The 18,879-nt window shown below is 40.9% G+C and overlaps 1 protein-coding gene across 1 annotated transcript; it reads right to left on the bottom strand.

Annotated features, from left to right (window-relative positions):
• Positions 1-3,423: 3,423 nt before the first annotated feature.
• Positions 3,424-18,448, bottom strand: nomo (nodal modulator). The gene is made up of 31 exons (XM_035907653.2): positions 18,248-18,448; positions 17,650-17,739; positions 17,523-17,568; positions 17,311-17,411; positions 16,939-17,045; positions 16,750-16,822; positions 15,960-16,112; positions 15,636-15,773; positions 14,437-14,526; positions 14,206-14,311; positions 13,946-14,096; positions 13,673-13,850; positions 13,106-13,247; positions 12,853-12,984; positions 12,195-12,331; positions 12,008-12,095; positions 11,770-11,833; positions 11,588-11,683; positions 11,247-11,468; positions 10,917-10,999; positions 10,655-10,814; positions 9,481-9,607; positions 8,777-8,890; positions 8,516-8,643; positions 8,246-8,387; positions 7,967-8,050; positions 7,101-7,211; positions 6,868-6,969; positions 6,038-6,157; positions 5,833-5,925; positions 3,424-5,608 (listed from the first exon to the last, which is right to left on the bottom strand). The coding sequence occupies exons 1-31, from the start codon at positions 18,401-18,403 to the stop codon at positions 5,477-5,479; spliced, it is 3,666 nt and encodes a 1,221-aa protein (XP_035763546.2). The 5' UTR covers positions 18,404-18,448; the 3' UTR covers positions 3,424-5,476.
• Between the last annotated feature and the right edge of the window lie 431 nt (positions 18,449-18,879).

Here is an 18,879-nt window from a genome sequence, read left to right as displayed (position 1 = left end):
TAAGAACAAAAACCTCATTGGAAAAAAAGGTTTTCTATAATAAGAACGGAGCTGTATAACTGTGGGAATTTACAGATCATCTGGTTTATAAAGTTCACACTACTCCACAGTCTGCTGTTGTCATTAGTATAAGACCTCACGGGTCACTGAAATACAACCGGGAGCTGCAATAACACTGTTTAAGATGCACAGGCAGTGTTTTCTAAGCATAAGCATTGACATCGTGTGATATATGCAATGGAACGACCCATAAAATCACACTAGAATGTCAGCAGACTGTAAGATAAGGATCCCTGCTTGCAGAGGTACCTAAGGGAAAAACAATTTTCTCAAGAAATATATAGAAGTAACAGTAACTCATGTTTATAAAAGACTGCCATGTGTATTGAAGTTGAGTGACAATGCTATGTGATTAAATTGATGACACCGGTGTGTGTTGTTGTTGCAGCTTTTATTCCCCAGGTTGTTCCAGACAGACGCTGAGCTGAGTGGCTCACACTAATTGGCTGCATCTCAATTTTATCAATTCAAAATGCCAGCAGAGGAGCCCCAGTATGGCGTCTCAGCCGCTGTCAGAACGTTGTGCATTGAGTGACAAGACACCGGCACTCCTTTTCAATGACGTGGATGGAGTAAATGGAGGTAGTCCATCCAGGATTCACATAAGCGTTGTTGTCACATGAACAGTGTGTAGGTGGGAGAGGAGACAGCCTAACAATTGTCACAGATATAAAAAAAATAAATAAATAATGATGGTCAAAAAGCTCTCTATTTAAAGCACAAACTGATGAAGAGGAAAAGGGCAGAAAAGTAATTTTGCTGTGGTGCATACATCACTTGTCATCAACTATGCATTCTACCTGTATAAAGGTTCTTTTGGGCTAACTTTTGAATAAATGCCTTCCAGCTTACCCATATACACTATGTTATATACTGCATGCTGTAGCCATTGTTACTGCCATTTATGTGATTAATTAAGCTTCATAAAACCTCATTAATTTGACTCTGTTAGCATCCTCCAGGGCTGAACAGCAAAGCCAATCAGAAGTGTTCAGTTGCCACTAGAGGCTGGTCCAAAGGCGAGTACATCCCTACAGACTCCTGTGTTAAAATGCCCAAAATTATGTTATTAAAAAGCATGTTAATAGCCTGGGTAGTGAACTGCATAACGAACTTTATTTTTTTTTTATAGTTCATCCATCTGGATACTGGAGCTGATAGCATGTTTGCTTTGATTGACAGGCATCTCAGCAGTGGCAGCTGTAGCTAAATACCGTCCATCAAGTTTTACCTTTGCTAATTGGAGTCAATGAACTGGTCTTGACAATGTTTGTACTATTAGTGCTATTAGGAGCTTTTTTAAATGAAGACATACAGTATTGTGCAAAAATCTTCCATTACTTCTCATTTCCTTATATTTTGCTTCCAAGAAGCCAGACTTTTAAAGTGGTCGTTTGAAGGTTTTCTTTGGAAATTGACTGTTTTCTCAATCTTTCAGTCCAGTCCTTGTACATGACCATTTTCAGTGGTGTGTTTGTTTGGCAAGCCATTTAACACTTAAAAGGCATCTAACTGAAGGGATGAACCAGCATGTTGCCTACACATAACAGATGACTTGGTAAAGAACTTATTTTGAATCATATCTTAAGGCATTTTGAGATTTTAAGCAAAAAAACCCCAAAAAAACCCACATAATTTGGTCCCATGTCTTTAGTCATAGCCAGAGACAACAGTTCGACAGGTCTAAAATAGTATTTTTGACTCAAAGAGCTATTAGCAAAAGCTTGGCATATTTTGTGTGCAATGTGTTCTTAAAAAATCTGAGGAAACTCAACAAAAGGGGAAGGACAAGAGAAAAAGTCACAACCCTAAAAGAAACCTTTCAGTTGATGTATGTGTTTGCTGAAGCCTCATCAGAAATGGTCTCAGTGGAAGGGTGTCTGTCAAGCAGCTATTCTTCAGGAAGGAAACCAGGGACATGAGGCTGAGGAATGCCAATTACACAAAAACTGTACTGAAAATCAGTGGCAAGAGGTTTTACGGGGTGATGCAGCCAAATGTGACATTTTTGGTTTAAATGATTGTCAGTATGTATGGAGGAGGTCAGGAGAGAGGGACAACAGCGAATCTGTACAGCCTGTTAACACGGTGGAGCCTCTGCCATGGTTTGGGGCTGGCGTTTTCAGCCAATGGTGGTGATATCAAAACTGATGTAACATCACTGTCAATATAGTAAAAGCATACCTGGACAGACAAACACACTGAGAACACTATCAGTCATGGATTGGCCTTCCCAAAGTGCAGAACTCAGCATAACTGAGGCAGTGCGGGGTCTTTACTGAGAACGTTTTCATACCAAATACTGATTTTCAAGGTTTTGGGAATTTTTTGGCTTTGTGTTGGCTGAAGAATTTTGCGCAGCACTGTAATATATCTCGCTGTGCGGTCCAAGGCGTTTATGCTCCATTTCTGTATTTTATTCATCTGCTAATTACACTAATTTTCATGGTCAGCAGCTTGCTAAGCAATCTTGTTGGTGTTAGCTGATAACTTAGTTTTCTGTAAATATGGTAAATTGTGTCTGAGAATTTTCTGAGAAAAACAAAACACATGCCAGAATACTAAACAAATGGGTGATGTAGAAAGCTACATGAATAACTCGTAAAATAGTGCATTCAATTAATTTTAGTGTTCCTGTAAGCAATGCCAGCACACCAACAGGCAATTAACCCAAGCCTTGCAAGTGCTGCACCTTAGAGGTTGAAGAGGCATGGTTAATGTAATCTGTTCCACCTGATGTTTCCTCTAATGCAGGTCAAAATGGCAGATGTGAGGTCATAAACCTGATCAATAATGTGGTTTGTTTATTATTAGTTGGCAAAGGCTAGTCAAAAAATACGAACTGTGATCAATTTAGCTTGTTTTTCCATCAGTTAATGCTTAAAAACTGCCCAGTGCTCCGGCTTTGTCTGATGCTGTGTACAAAGACAGGGTGGGGCGAAGTTCTCAAGACAGCGCAGAGCACATTTGTTATTCATGTGTAAGCTTCCTTTTCACACTAAAACAATAGGACTTCAGTTGAAACATATTCCTATTAGGCAGCTCTGCTGTTATTTAAGCCGTTTAACCTCGCTTCCCAAAACATCAACTTGTGCAGGCTGTTCTCTAATGTACCCTAAGGCAGCGGTCCCCAACCTTTTTTGCGCCACGGACCGGTTTATGCCCGACAATATTTTCATGGACCAGCCTTTAAGGTGTCGCGGATAAATACAACAAAATAAAACTAGTACCGGTACCGAAAAAAAGAAGATTTATTCATAACACACGTGAAAAGACCCAGGAAAACCGAGTTAACGATAAAAACGATAACAAATAACGCTAAAAACCGATAAAAACCCTGAAAACCATACATTTCACTCCTGAGCCTCAACTCTCGCGACCCGGTACCAAACGATTCACGGACCGGTACCAGTCCGAGGCCCAGGGGTTGGGGACCACTGCCCTAAGGCACTTTATAACACGTACTGCTCGGGTGAAGGGGAGTAATGAGATAAGTCAGACTCAGACTTATTGATTTTCTGAGTCGACTTCTTGTGATCCAGAACTGATATAATAGGAGTTTTGTACTGTAACATTTAAAGGATGAGGAGTTACAGTTCTTGCCTGTTATATTATCCTATAGCATTACACTGCCCCCTACAGGTAAAGCCATAAAAAAGGTCATCTTATTCCAGTCAAACTTTATTGATTATCTGAAAAATTAACAGATTCTGAACAAATGACAATTACACCCCACCTCCCTCATCTTCCGTCTCCCACCCCAACCAAAGTAATCAACTTCTGAATGTGGACTAATTGGAATATCTTTCAACTCAGTAAATAGTCAGTGGCCTTTTCATCTTTCTGTGAAAAGGCAGCCACCGCTAAGTTCAGATGAATTCAATACAGAAAAAAAGAGCTGGGGTACATAGATTTCACAGTGCATTAAACTGCTCTGCAGTAAGACAATGAGCTTATGAAATCACAATCCTGCCTCATCAAGTTTATCTAAAGGTCATGAACGACCCTTTGTAGATATTCATTTTCAATTCAGTACATGGGTCTTCTGAAATTTAATTTAGCTTGTCACACATATGAAATATAAATGAGAAAAAAACGAAATCAACCACACTTCTGAAAAAAACATGTCATAGCATTCAAACTAGGTTATCGTTCACATCTGATTAAACATATGTTAATAAATTAATCAATTCTTAGTTAGCCCTATCACTCCCTACCCCGCCACCGCAGCCCATCCTTCAAAGAAAACAAAAACGCAGTATTCAAACCAAAATTTCCCACATCCTGTACCTGAGCTAACGGAGGAGTCAAAAAGTCTAACATCACACTTAACGCCTAATAAAATGCCACCAGGAGTGAATGCATTACAGTATTTCATTGGTGATTGACATTGTGTGATGTGATTTGACTAACAACCATATTAGCTCGTTAACATCGTTGGTTGTCTTTCACTTGTAACTGGAAGTTACAGAGTCCCTTGTTTGTGATGGGATTATAAGGCTCAGTTCAGTCTTAGATCAAGTCCATGGGGACACATCAAGTTAAAAACATTTTAAGCTTGTGAAAAGACCAGCACATAGTTTGGAAACCTTAAATATCCTTAAGCCAGCGGTTCTCAAACTATGGGGTGGGCCCCCCTGGTGGGGCATAAATCCACTGCAGGAGGGTTGCGGATGACCCAGGGAAAAATACAAAGTTAAATTAAGCTTTATGACTATAATTTATGTATGTAAAATAATCAACTTTGCTGATGCTGAGAAAGTGTGTGTGTGTGTGTGTGTGTGTGTGTGTGTGTGTGTGTGTGTGTGTGTGTGTGTGTGTGTGTGTGTGTGTGTGTGTGTGTGTAGCATCTAAATGGAGGCATGCCAGGAAAAAAAGTTTGAGAACTGCTGCTTTAAGCTAACACTTTATCAAATTAAAGCCACGTTTTAATGACTTGGCCCCAGTGCTGATAGGCATACAATGTCTCACAGTCCCAAACATTGTTAGGACTATTAAAATAAGCATTGTACTCATTAAAAAAAGCAAACAAAAAACCCACAAAACGCTGTTGTTGACCTGGATAAATTACAAATATAAAAAATGGCTCATATTCTATTACAAATATCAACAATTTTATTAGCCTAAGATTAATTGTGGACAAAAAACAGTCTGTAAAATGTCAGCTATCGGTCCAGTGAATCAAAGTGGCAGATGAGGTGGAGGTGGTGGTAAAGGGTGTTGAGTGGTTCATGTTGGGCTTCGCCTGGGCCCTGTTTCAAACACACCTTAGCAAGCTAAAAAGTTCACTAGCACACACAGCACTTGGTTGGTAACAATGAAGAAGTGTAACCCTGGCAACCCATTGCTTTCCGATGTTGGGGTCACGGATGCTAGCGGGCAATTTAGTGTACGAAGATGTGGCTTAATGTGCACCTCATGTTCGCCTGGCTTTCTGTCTCTTGGCCTGACGTTTGGCTTCATCCATAGCAGCACTTTCGCTGCTGGCTTGAGCCATGCTCCTCACTCCCTGGATGCGGCTCCCCAACTGTAACAAAAGGGGAATCACCTGCAAACAGGTCAAGAAAAGGCATTAAATGAAGCTCAAAAACTTTAACTATAAAAACCAACCATGCGATAACTATTAGAATTACAGGGTATTAATACATTACAGGCTTGGCCTGGACAAGGCTCACTTCTAGTGACATTTATTCCTCACATTTAGAAATTGAAAAAATCAAACAAAAGCTTGGTTGAATAGTCTGCCTTGATTAGATGCAACTTGTTCTGTACCTTCTCATAATTGTAGGCCGCTAAGAGGAGAAGTAGAGTGAGCGGCAAAGCTACGTAAGACCCCTGAGCGACATCCTGGTCAGGCACTTTACGCTGTGGGAAAGTGCACACACATTTATATAGAAACATACTGTTCTGTAACAAATAACACAAAACAAATATTCTTTGTAGGAAAAATATATACTTAAAAACATCTGTATCTTACAGTGGGGTGGAAGGTAAGAGTGACATGTTTGTAGTAGCCAGTGGAAGTGAAGGAGACTTGAGGCAGGGTGAAATCATACTGGGAGCGGGACAGTGTGGAGTACAGCATCAGTACGTAGCTCTAGAAAAGAGAAGAGAAAGGTGACTATGGATAAACAGCAGTGTATTCTGGGTCATGTTTTGCATAGAGCCAACTATGAATCACGTAAAATACGCAATTCAGGACTAAGTAAATGATATTTTAGTAGTGCTGTCAGCATTAACGTGAACTGACCGACGTTAACGCATCAAAATTGGCAAATCCCTGTTAACGAGTTAACGCAGATTAGTGTGAGAGGTCACTCGCGTTAATGCAGCTTAAGCACGTTAATGTTGCGTTAACACTGACAGCACTATATATTAGTAATACTGGCTTAAAAACCATCAAGTTGCTTTGCATGTTTCACAGTTGAAAAATAATCCTACTTTTATCTTATACTCGGCCTCATTGAACCGAGGGCCTGCACCACCTTCAGAAAGGTGTTTTACCTCCTCTCTCTTTAAAACCGCTCTCCCTTTAAGCCAGGTTTCTTCTGATTGGCTACTACTGCTAAACAGAAGGTTTGAACAGCATGTGGGTGGTAAATTTGCGCATATAAAGAGCGCTGTCCCTGACATAACCATGATAGGGATGTCCTCTCACACTGACATTATACATGTCTAAAAGTAGGAAAGAAGTGTCTTAGTGGTCTGAAACCCGAACCTTTTGGCTTACTGGGATTACTAAACGTACACTGACCTCATTACGCAAACCAGTAAAAGCATAACAGGAGCTCTTTAAGAATGAATTACCTCGCCATCTCTGTCCAAAGGAGGGAAGTGAAAGAAAAGGGACTGTCCCAGAGAGACGCTGTTGATTGGATTGTCCAGATTGTCACTCTTATACAATTTCACCTGGGGGGGGAAAGTGTAAAGGTAAAGCAAAATGATTACAGGTCTAACTTATCTACAGCTAATGTAAAAGCCTTGTAGAGACTTAAAAGTTTCAAAAGAAAGACAAAAATGCCAGGTTTAAAACGCCCTACTGATAGTGTTGGAAGGTGTTCAGGAGACGTGATGATGTTTCCACTGAGGTCAAATTGATTGATCTGCCTGAAGGCGATAATGTTGACCCCTTCAATGTCACTACTGCCAACCTGAAAGGGAATATAGAGCTCATTATATAGATGTAACAATGAAACTTGTGAAGAAAATACCCAATGTGAACCACGGATAAAGTTTTTTGTTCGAGTCACACGGTGTGATAATAACAGAGAATTAAAGGGAATTAAGGCATTTCCAGCCTTGCGAGGGAGATTAGGAGCGCAGCACTTTTCAGACAAGCTAAAATTATGAAGTGAGAGGTTTAAACTTTGGCAATGGGATTATCACTGCTTTTGTTCTGAATATTGAAAGGACCCATGTGATGAGGGTGCCGATAAGTCATAATCACAGGGTTCCCACAGTTATTTTAACAATTCAATTACTAAAGTTTTCCATAGCCTCCGTAATAGTTTTCATAAGTGTGTTAAAGCAGTGTGAGTACGACTTGAAAATGTGTGCAAAATTCTTGAACTTAAAATAAGCACTCAGTGAGCTTCATTTAGTAGCAGCTTTGCCTTCAAGAGTAATCCAAGTCAACTCTGACCCACAGCTTTTAAATCAAAACAAAATACTTTCTAAACATAGATAACTGCAACATTAGCTACTGACAAATAGTCTAAATATGTAGCCAAACATGTAAAACTAACCAGTTATGCTTAAGCATGTGTGCCTTTATGACACTCAAGTGACCCCTCTCATATTTAAAGCTCTAAGAAACTTGTTATAAATTGTAATTTCTCAACCCCCATTAAAAGCCAAAGATGCTGAACATCTGCACCGGACAAACTTGAAGCAAGCTGCTGCCTACCTCTATAGCTCTGTGTTGTGGCAAGGCCCTCTCTATGTGGTCGTTGCCTTCAGCTCGCAGTTGAATGAGATATTTGCAACCCGGCTGCAAGAAAAACATTAAATGAGTTAGAGGTATAATCACATACACTCCATTACGACTGAGCAAATCATATACTGCTTACAAATCACACTTTGCAAAACCACCAGTTTCCCTAGTAATCCAAGACAACACCTAGAGGCCATGATCTGTTTCAATCCTCAAGTCTGGTCTTATTTTAACAGCTCATCCCGTCCTCACCAGCAGACCCCTGAGTCTGAATCGGCCCTCCTCATCAGTGACCGTGTCCTCGCTGTAGAGGCTACAGTCTCCCTGACCCACGGCCTCCACAGCCACGTCCCACTCTGCGTCCCCGTTGAGAGACTGCACCATTCCGTAGCAGCTGAGGACAAGTGTACAAGACTGCAATGAGCACACGTGCAAGCTGCAGTACCCACCAGCAGATGAGTATAGGTATATAAGATATTCCTATGCTTGCAAGCTAACAGTGGACAATGTACACTCATTTACCTGTATGCAGTTTTGATTCCAGTTATATCAATACTGAGGTTTTCACCCTCCTCCACTGTAATCATTTGAGATGCTGGCTCAAAGCGGAACTCCTTCATCATGGGCTTGAAGTAGTACTGACCAGGACTCTGAGGAAGAAAAGGTGGGAAGCAGAAAATACCGGATGGACAGGTGAACCAAGACACAGGGCAAAGCATCCCTAGAATTACTATCAACCACCAACAATGTTTGTCTGACATACGACTATAAGAGGTTTCTTACCAAGTTATTGAAAGTGAGGATGCCAGTGTCTTGAGTCAAAAGGTTGGAGCGAAACTGACCCCCACTCAGAGAAAGAAGCACGCCGGCGAGAGGCTGACCGTCCTCTGATTTGATCTACAGCACAGCCAGAATACTTGTTGATTTTACTGCTAGACAGGGACCTGATCAATTAAACCCCTTTAATCTTTTCACAATAAAAGATCACACGGACAAAATATAATGAAAGCCCGCGGCTCGAGTGAGCGCCAAATTGTGGGTGTAATCAGGCTGACAGGTGAGCTTAATTTCAGAGAAGATGTACAAGTGAAAAATAAACATGGGCACAAAGCTCTGTCAATGCTGAGATTTCAAAGCAATTCATCACACAGTGTGAAAAGGAAACTAATACTGATCGTTTGTGTCAGGATCTCACGGTCGCAGTAGGTAATTGCAGATCCTTTTAACAAAGGGCAGCACAAAGGCAGTGTACTGACAGCACGCGGCAAAACACAAAAATGATCCGACTAGCCGACTTCTAATTACATTTTTCCAAAACATACAGTAACCAGTACTTTTCATTATGTCACTTCTTTATCTCATGTCCAACCACCATAATCAGTGAGGGTTAGTAGTTGTGAACAAACAGCTGGACAAATATAAAAAGTACCTAAACGTCTGATGATTACTGGGAGGTAATACATGCACGTGAGCATGGCTGCATATACCTTGAAGGTGACGCCAGCCAAAGCAAATGCCTTAAAATCTCCCTGGGTGCCCTCCACGGGACTCAGCACGAAACCTTCTTTGCTTGCACTGATGTCGTACTGCCGGTCACTGTGGAGCGGACCCACACTGAAAAAAAGCGGGGGAAAGTTAAGTGAAGGTCGGAATTTCTTCAAGATACTTGTTTATTACTAAATGCAACGTGATTTGAACACAAGCCAATCTGTAAAGCCTATTATAACATCAATACTAAAACAATGGAAAAAAATACATACATACAATTAGTGCTGTCAGCGTTAATCTCATTAAAATGACGCCATAACCGCCAGCTGCTCGGCGTCAACGCGCCTCGTTGACGCCGTGCAGCCTCACACACGGGGCGATCCGCGTTAACTCGCTAATGGAGATTTGCGGCGTTATAACGTCGTTAACGTCATTTTAATGCTGACAGCACTACATACAACACAAGCTTTACTCATGTGAAAGAAAAAGGGCATGTTTCTTTGCTCTAAGGACACAAAGTCTACTTGCAGCTCTGTGATGCTGTCCCTGTGACCCTAATTTTACAGACTAAGATGCTTACAACAGCATCAAGATCGCAGATCACAGGCCCTATAATGTATTGCAAGCCCTGCTTTTCTGCATACTGATTCAGCGCCAATGTCTCTAATGCCACCTGTGCTTTCGCTCTTATGACGAGTCAAAAAGTATCTGCTGTAAAAATGCTAGTCTGGTTGATGCTTCGTAAGTTTCCAGGGGTTTTTTTTCCAAATAAAGAAAAGAGGAATAAACAGGTGAACACAAAAGTCATTGAAATTCATCCTCTGGGCACCATGAACATCTGTGGCTCCGTGGTAATGAATCCAACAGTTGTTGGGTTATTTCAGTCATTAACAAAATGATGATGGCTGCGCCCACAGCCACGAATCTCAACTTTTTTCCTTTTTTATCTTTAACTTTTTGGTCCTAAATAGAAAAGAATTCACACCTCACTCCAGGCCAAAAAACTTATTCTTTAAAAAAAAAGCATTTATGAACTACCCTGTTAGTATAATGACTTGCTAAGGCAATAACATTTATAGCAGAACCCGAAGGCAGCATTACCCAAATGAAAAATTCTTGAATATCCTCTCTCTCATTTTCACACACCCTATTTTTATCATCGTGTTCTCATACCTGTATGCTCCCATCTCATTAGTGGCCACAGTAATGAGTGGTGTAGCAGCGCCTCTCTCAGTGATAGATATTTCCACACCTTGTAGCTCTGGTGACACCTTGCCTTCTAAGAAAAGACCTGCACGACCAGTGATGTCCACCAGCCGACCTGGACACGACTCTGTCAACAGCAAAGATACGGTTTATTTTAGAATAACCTGCGTGGGTTGTATCAGAGTCCGTTTTAAGCTTTCCAATAGGCTTTCTTTTTGTGTGAATTTACCTCCGGTGATAGTTGCCTCTACTTCAGGAGGGTAGAACAACAGCTCCTTCGAGGAGGGAGTCACTGTGATCTTCTCACCAGCCCTGCATATTTACACAGAAAGAAAAAAATCACTAACAGCAATGAACAACAGTTCTAGACTCAAATGAGCCTCTGATTTGTGATGGTTATTATTAGCAGATTAGCATTAGTCAGAATTCCACTCTTAATTTCTCTCAAGTCTTGTTAATTTTCTACAGAGATATAAAGCTGGAATTTCCAAGTTAACACTAAAGTGAACAGAAGTTTTGCCGTCAGCCATACGTGGTATTTTAAAGAGCAAAAACTGACCTGGCCCAGTAGGAGAACTCATAGTGGAAGGGGCCTGTCAGTTCATCAGCCTTTTCTTGGATAGGAGGACTATCATCTCTGGCACCTCCTTCCTCTTCAGCTGCACGACGTTCTCGCTCCTGACGGCGCAGCTCGATCTCCTGCAGTTGCTGCTCCTGCCTTTGCTCCTCCAGGCTCCGCAGCGGACCCAGCACGAGCGCCGGCTCGCTCTCGATGGACGACCTGACCAGGGGGATGAGGATTTAAAAATAAATAAAAACGCTAAAGCTGGTCATAACCAAACACGCAAATGCACGGCAGCATTTGAGCATATGAGACTACTCATGCGGAGTCATAATTACTTGATCGTGACTGTGACGTCTAGAGTCTTGTCGGTGGTGATGAGTCCTGTCATGTGATGCCGCACTGCAGTCAGGGTCAGGATGCTCGGGGCTGAACTGTTACACACAGGTCAACAGCAGTCATTAGAATGCTTTGGCTGCATTAACCCAGAAATAAAAAGACACGGCGTTACATTACTTACGTATCGTAGGTGTAGAAGTCCTGCTCAAATTGGTGGCAGGAGCGAGGGGTGACTTTGTAAACACCTGGACAAGCCATTTTTAGCTGATTAATGATTACGTTCCAGTGGTATATTTAGATAAGTCTGACATAGACTCTTCGACTGTGCACGGGGGAACAGTTGGTACAGTCTGATATTTTTTGATTATGCTAATTTCTCCTATGTTGAGCTAATGAGAGGTCAGAAGAAAGAAACTCACCAGGCTTGGAGAGGCAGAAGCGGTTGACTCCCTTAGAGAGGTTGTACACGCCAACGTTTTCAGGTTTGCTGCCATCTTGGAAGAACTCCTGTGCAGCACCACACATTCAATAATACATATGGAAGCGTAAGCATCTGATCTAACAGGCAGCATGTAGTGTAAGTGGAGTGAGCTGCTGATTACTAACCAAAGTGATGGCATGGGAAAGGGAGCAGCGCAGAATGTAGCCAATCTGTCTGAACTCCACCCCCAAGACGTCCGATTCCAGAACCTCCACCTCCACTGACTTATGTTTCCAGCACCACTCCTCGTGAGAAATACTTACTACAAGTGGTAAAGATTAGAGAGTGAGAAATACATTTTAAATGACAGGGAAAAAGAGAAATATGTAAATTAAATATGTCGCACTATTATAGGTGGAAAAATATTACAAGTTCCGTTCAAGATCTCTGAATAAAAAGAATTTAAAAAATGACTGCACACATATTATATATAAAAACTGTCCCAGCAACACTATAAACTGAAAAAACATGCAGTGTGTGCAGATCAGAGTTTGTGTGGAATGAACAGATGGATCCACATTACCAGAAGGTGGGGAAACACTAGTTGAGTAATGGCATGCCTGCTGAAAGCTGCTGCTATAAACCAGTGATTGAAAGGCTGATGATGACCCGCTCATTTCTCTATTTAAGAATAACTACTATAACTTTCAAATAGAAGTGTGCATAGATTGAGGGGTTTATATTGTACAGAATGCTTGACTCAGTTGTTCCAGTGAAAACCTGACTGCATGCAGAGTTTACATTTAAATAAAATAAAATAAAAACTAGAAGTATATTTAAAACCTTTGTATTTCCCGGGCAAAACGTTGTCAAAAGAGAAGCTGAGGATGTCGCTGCTCCCAGACAGAGCCACTGCCCTCCTCTCCCCCTGCCTACTCGCTGGCTGCAGGGTTACAGAAAGGTCATCACAGGAAGCTAGAGGACAACCAGAGAACACAAGGTTGGCTCGTGTGAAAACATATTTCTTTATGGATTAAAGCTGCATCTTTGGTAAACTTTGTCTTCTCAAAAAAAGTGTAAATTACTAAGACTTTACCTAGACAGTACACCTTTCCAGAAACAGAAGCCATGAACTGGGTGAAAACTAGGTCTGTGAGTGGTTGATCCACAAGGGAGATGTCCAGGGCCTGAGGCTGCAGAGCCAGGCCTGCTTTCACCTCTGCTTCAGGTAGAGATACCTGAACACACAAACAAATTTAATTTTGCTTAAAACCATATTTTTTAATCAAACAGCTACATGAACACTAAGCTTAACTGCTTTGCTTTGATAACACAGAGGAATCTGAATTTCTAGAAAAAAAAGTTAAAGATTTGGGTTTTTTACTTTCCAATGATGTTGATCTGTTGCAACTTTTAAGCCGTAAATGTGCAAATATCATAGAATATGGGTAAAAAGCACCATCTGCGCTTTAGACAACATGACATCTGTTCGTCTTTTAGGAGGCTCACCAATTAAAACTGAAAATTTAGTATGCGTGACATATGTCAGTTTCTTGTATATATTTAATACTATTTGAATTCGCTTTCAAACTGATTAAATAAGAGGTTATAAAAATTAAGATATGGATATGTCATATAAAATAAAATGCTGCTCGAGTCTTACATGGACACTGTAGTCTCCGGGTTTGGCCTGAAAGCAGAAGGCCCCCTGATGGTCAGATTCAACAGTCCGAATGAAAGCCTTGTCTGTGCTCTTGTGCGTCAGAGTGACCTTGTAGCGACCTTGCTGCTTCATGCCTTCAGGCAGGCGGCTGATGGAGATCTGGCCACAAACACTGAACCTGTGTTGGACCAAAATCATGTCAAAGTCATGACAATATGAAGAACTACACTGCAGCTAAATTTATGTAATAAGCTTCTAATTCTTATAACGTACCCTGCTGTGATGATATCAGGAAGTTGAGGCGTATTAGGAGCGATCTTCACTGTGACTGGCTCGAAGAACATGAGCTCTTTGTTGACACGGATGGTGTAGGTGCCAGCTGTCATGTTCTCCAACCGGAAAGAGCCATCTTCTTTGCTGACAACTGAGGACAGAGTGGTAAAGCAAGCTACAGTTTAAAGTGTGACAGAGAACCACTTCAAAAACTATAGTTCGATATTCTACTGAAAACACGAGTCTTCTTTCGTGATTACCCTTGATCTGGTTGTTTAGGTAGACTGTAGCATCGGGCACACCTTCCCCATCAGGACTGTTGAGAACCCGGCCAGTCACAGAGAAGCCCATCACACGGAAGATGGGCTACACATAAAGAGACACAATGTCAAACTTGAATATTTTGCACAAAACTTGTTTCCTTTTGAAACCTGCTAATACACATTAATAATAACTATTTAAAAAAAATTAAGATAAACAATTCTCTTTACCTCGAGTTTCAAGCTGTTGTGTTCCACCTTGAAATTCATCCTAGAAGGAGCAACATCAAAAGTGATCCTTTCTCCTCTGTAGAAAGGTATCTGAAGTGAAGGATTTCACAGAAGCACATTTAGATGGAAAAACGATTACATCTCTAAGACAGAGGAGACAGAATTTCATTGTTCGCAAATAAAAATGATGCTTTCATAAAACCCATCATTCATACCACCTTGTCTCTTGTAGTTATATCGGTAAAAAAAGTTCATACACATGTAATTCCTGCACTGGATTCGGATTCCCTAGCTAAATGTGGGGTGGATTAGAAAACAGGAAACATAAAACACGTTGTAGTTGTCATTACAATATATTGTAACACAATCCTATGAAAGTCTTTGTTTGGTTAATTGAAGTAAATCACCCAAACCTCTTTAAATGGCGTTAGAGCTGTTTAAAGAGTTCAAATAGTACTGCTGACGTCCAATTTTTGTGTGTGTGTCATCAAGTTTAAAAAAGCAAGATTTAAATTTGTGTTTTTGAAATACTGAGAGGAGTAATGGAATAACGAGTACCTGCTGTGAGTGGTTGGATAAGAAGCTGTGAGTTTCATCACCTCTAACTCCTCAGCAAGATAACAACTGACTTTACCGTGTCTCGCTCCAACTCTCCTGTTTACTTTCTATTCAGGTTCCAATGTATTCAATTAGGAGTGAAGCAGCTTTGACTGATAGGTGGACACCTATGCAGGTGGCTATTCTGGCAGCTGTCTGCTAAGCTTGACCTCAGCCAAGCCAAGTCGCTGAACATGAACTCAATCATTTTTGTGCTCTTGGTGCTTTTCAGAGATTAATAAGGCTGTATTTGTGGTCCGGTTTTCAGATCAAATTGTAGTACTCTATTTGTATGTTATGCAGTGCTAATTAGCGTGTATCTATGACTGTCTAATGCCCTGTTAGAGTTAATGAATGTAACTTGCTGGCGCTATCTGATAATTAAACACTCCACCCTCTCATCCAGAAATAGGAAACATGGAAGCAGCCAAATAGAGGCTTCAACATAGGAATTCACAAAGCAGAAAATGATGTAGCTAATCTTATGGCGCGAAGGAAAAGACTTCCTTATTAAATCAAAGTATCTGCACTGTGTACATATACATCATTTGGTCTTCTGTTGTATTTCTGACACAAAAAAAGAAAATGCGACGATAACTCACCACAGTGTACTCGCCGCTGGCTAACGAAGGAAAGACAAAGACACCATCATCTCTGGACAGAGCGCTGCACAGGTAGGCCAGCGTGCTGTCCCCAGAATCTGCACCATCCACTGGGGAAGTATTACAGCCACTTATGTCCTGGAAATGACAAACATTGAAATTGAACCAATGGAGCAACGCGAAATTCAGCATATTCCAGAAATTACAAGACGAGGAAAATGTGTTAAGTTAAAGTAAAGTGTTAAAGATCATTTACATATAATGTAGGACGGATATGAAAAGTCAACATATTTCTGTTCAAAAATGGAAATTATGGAGGTTTACCTCTCTTTTGACTGTGGCTGAGTAAAGTAGGAAGGTGACCTCTTTCATGGGCTCTCCATCACTGCGGACCTCCCCCGAGACATCGTAGCCTCCAACCACCAGATGGTCAACGGCCGGGGCATTTGCATTGGAGACGTGCACTGAGGTAGTACTCTATATGAAGATGGCAGAGGTCGCCCATAAGTTGCATTATGAGATGGAATAATGGCCCTGTCAGGTTCACTGTGATTACTGCTGGAGCTCATTAGTTATAACCTTGCTCACCTGACAAGGAACTGTATCAGCTAAGCAAGTAGGTGAATAATGAAGTTTTCTACCCTCAAGCGATACAGAATCAAACAGACCTCTGAGATCATGCATTCTCTACAGTATTAATGACAGTACTTTAATTGGAAACTGGGACGCTGTCGTACTGAGTATGATGGTAGGTGGGTATGGGGGGGAAATAATGTGGGAGAGCTTATTCGCATCATCAATTACAAATCTGACAGTGCATTTTTGTACACAGAGATTTTAAATCTTTCACTAAAAGTTTACCACACTCTTTTTCCATCTAATTTTAACATCAGATATGAACCAAGTTACACTTTGTGTCATTTATTTTACAACTTGTAAAGTCCAGCTTTCTTCAACAGTCCAAAGACATGATAAGTCATTAATTCTAAATGGGGTTTGGTGGATGTAAGATGTAAAAAACTGACATGAGGCACTCATAACAGAACATGGGCAACACGTTTTTAATGCAACGTGCAGTTGCAATATCGATTGCCTTATAACAACGTGAACAAACCTGTTCGAGAGTCCAGGAAGGATGAGAAGCTGTGATGTCATACTTTCCTGGTAGTACTTTAAAGAAGGTATACCTGTGTAAGCAAAAAACCACAAAAAAAAGAAAGAAAGAGGCAAGTTCATTTCAAACATCTGTATAATGCAGAAACAAACATAAACACAGATGAACACAAAGGTGTGAGTAACTTACTTTCCTCCAGGCTGTGTGGTGACACTCTGGAGCTTCTCCCCTGTTCCGGCTCGGCTGAGTTTGACTTCCACGCCAGCCGGGCCCATGAGATGGCCCTTACTCAGAACCTGAGCAAAACACAATATATTTGAGGAAACTAGACACTAATCACCACTTGATACTACTATTTATTTTATCAATAACCTTTGTTGCATTGGTTAAAGAAGCTTTAAAGCACTCCAAAGTTTTCTTGCATTTAGATAAACCCCATCAAATGTGTCAAAGCACTTTTTTTTAAATCACACATTTTGCAAAGTAGACAGTCTTAACTCTTAAACTTTCTGTCTACATACTATAACAATCTAAATTTCTTTTCAAGAAGACCATTCTCACCGTTCCTGACACCGAGAATCCCGTAAAAACAAAATTGATGTCTTCTTCTTTCGTACAAATGTCACTGACTCCATCCACATGCAGGTCGACACTGGTAGGCTCTGATGACAGTTAAAAGTCCAAAAGGAAAAGAGACCAGAGAATATGGGACAATGCACAATGGCTTTTATATGATAATTTGTGAATTATGGGGATTTCTGTGAGAGTCTTACCAAAGCTCCACCCAAGCGGAGGCTCGATCTTCAAAACGAAATCTCCCTGCGTTAAAGTGACAGCTTGATTATATTCACCATCAGTGAAAGAATTAGTTAGAGCTAATCAAATCCGTTGCTGGCATACCTTGTCATAGAGAGGGATCATGAAGTAACCATTGATTGGAGCACAATCCGTTTGATATTTCAGTGATCCTTGTTTGGTATATAATTTAATCTGAGAATGAGGAACACACAGTGATCATTAATCATAATGAAAGTTATTATAGTGATCATACTATAATAACTAAACTGAGCGACTAATGTTAGCTAGCAACAAAGAAACAATCTAGTCTGTTGGATTTAGTTCATTTCAATATCTTAATTAACCAAATTGCTAATCCCATGTAGCCCGTGAAAAAGAAGGGATTAGGACGGGAGCACTTACTCATCAACGCCTGCAGGTTTTAGGATTAGCAGTGAATGCCTTGTGTGATATATGGATATTAATGCTGAGTTACCATCAGCTATCTAGTAAGTAGCTAAATCAATGTCAAAGAAGACCAAACTCACAAATGTTTGCGAGCAATCAGAAACAGATTAAACACAAATACACTGCTTTTCTATTCATTTCATTCAAACTGTCATTGAAACAAAAAACTCCGCCCAACCTTTAGCTTTCTACCACAAACCAGCTAGCTGCTGGTTAGCTGCTAGCACGCTAGCCGGGACATTTGCACTCTCACCTCGATCAGAGAGTAATTGATTTCAACGTCGGATTTCACGAATCCACCGCATGCCACAACTATGTCATCGGAGGATACGGCCAAGAACTGAGAGTAGATGACACCGAACAAAATCCAAAGGGATCCCATTTCTGCCCGGATCGTAATTCTGAGCATGTTGACTGGTTGAGCCAAGCAACCGCACGCTGCCTCCGGTTCCGTACCAGCTGAGGGGCTGTCAATGAACTGTCACAGGCGGCGTCTGCAGCGACCTCTGGCGGGTAGGAGGTGCCATTTTCTCCGTCGCTCACGGCCGCTTGTAACATTTTAAGTTGTATCACTGCCCTCTTCTGGTTAAAGTTACAAACGTCTATGTTTTTACCGAACCCTAACATCCCTGATCCATTTTCTAACATCTGGGTTGTTGGAGAGGACATTGCTTTTTCATATTCTGGAAGTATCATACCCTGCAAAATACTCTACTTAAAGTAGGAGGAGAAAAATACCAATTAACTCATCTATAGTGTTAGCGTATTGTGTAGCGTATTCGGCCTTGTAATTATTCCATTTACTTTTTCAATGGCCAATTTGTAATCTTATTACCCTCTCCTTGATTACCCTTTATCACTTTTTATATATCATCCAACTGCCTT

This window comes from Neolamprologus brichardi, chromosome 6 (genome assembly GCF_056152115.1).
Source record: "Neolamprologus brichardi isolate AB-2024 chromosome 6, ASM5615211v1, whole genome shotgun sequence".
NCBI lineage: Eukaryota > Metazoa > Chordata > Actinopteri > Cichliformes > Cichlidae > Neolamprologus > Neolamprologus brichardi.
The sequence above is the reverse complement of the archived record's forward strand: the minus strand, read 5'-3'. Positions and strand labels throughout refer to the sequence as shown.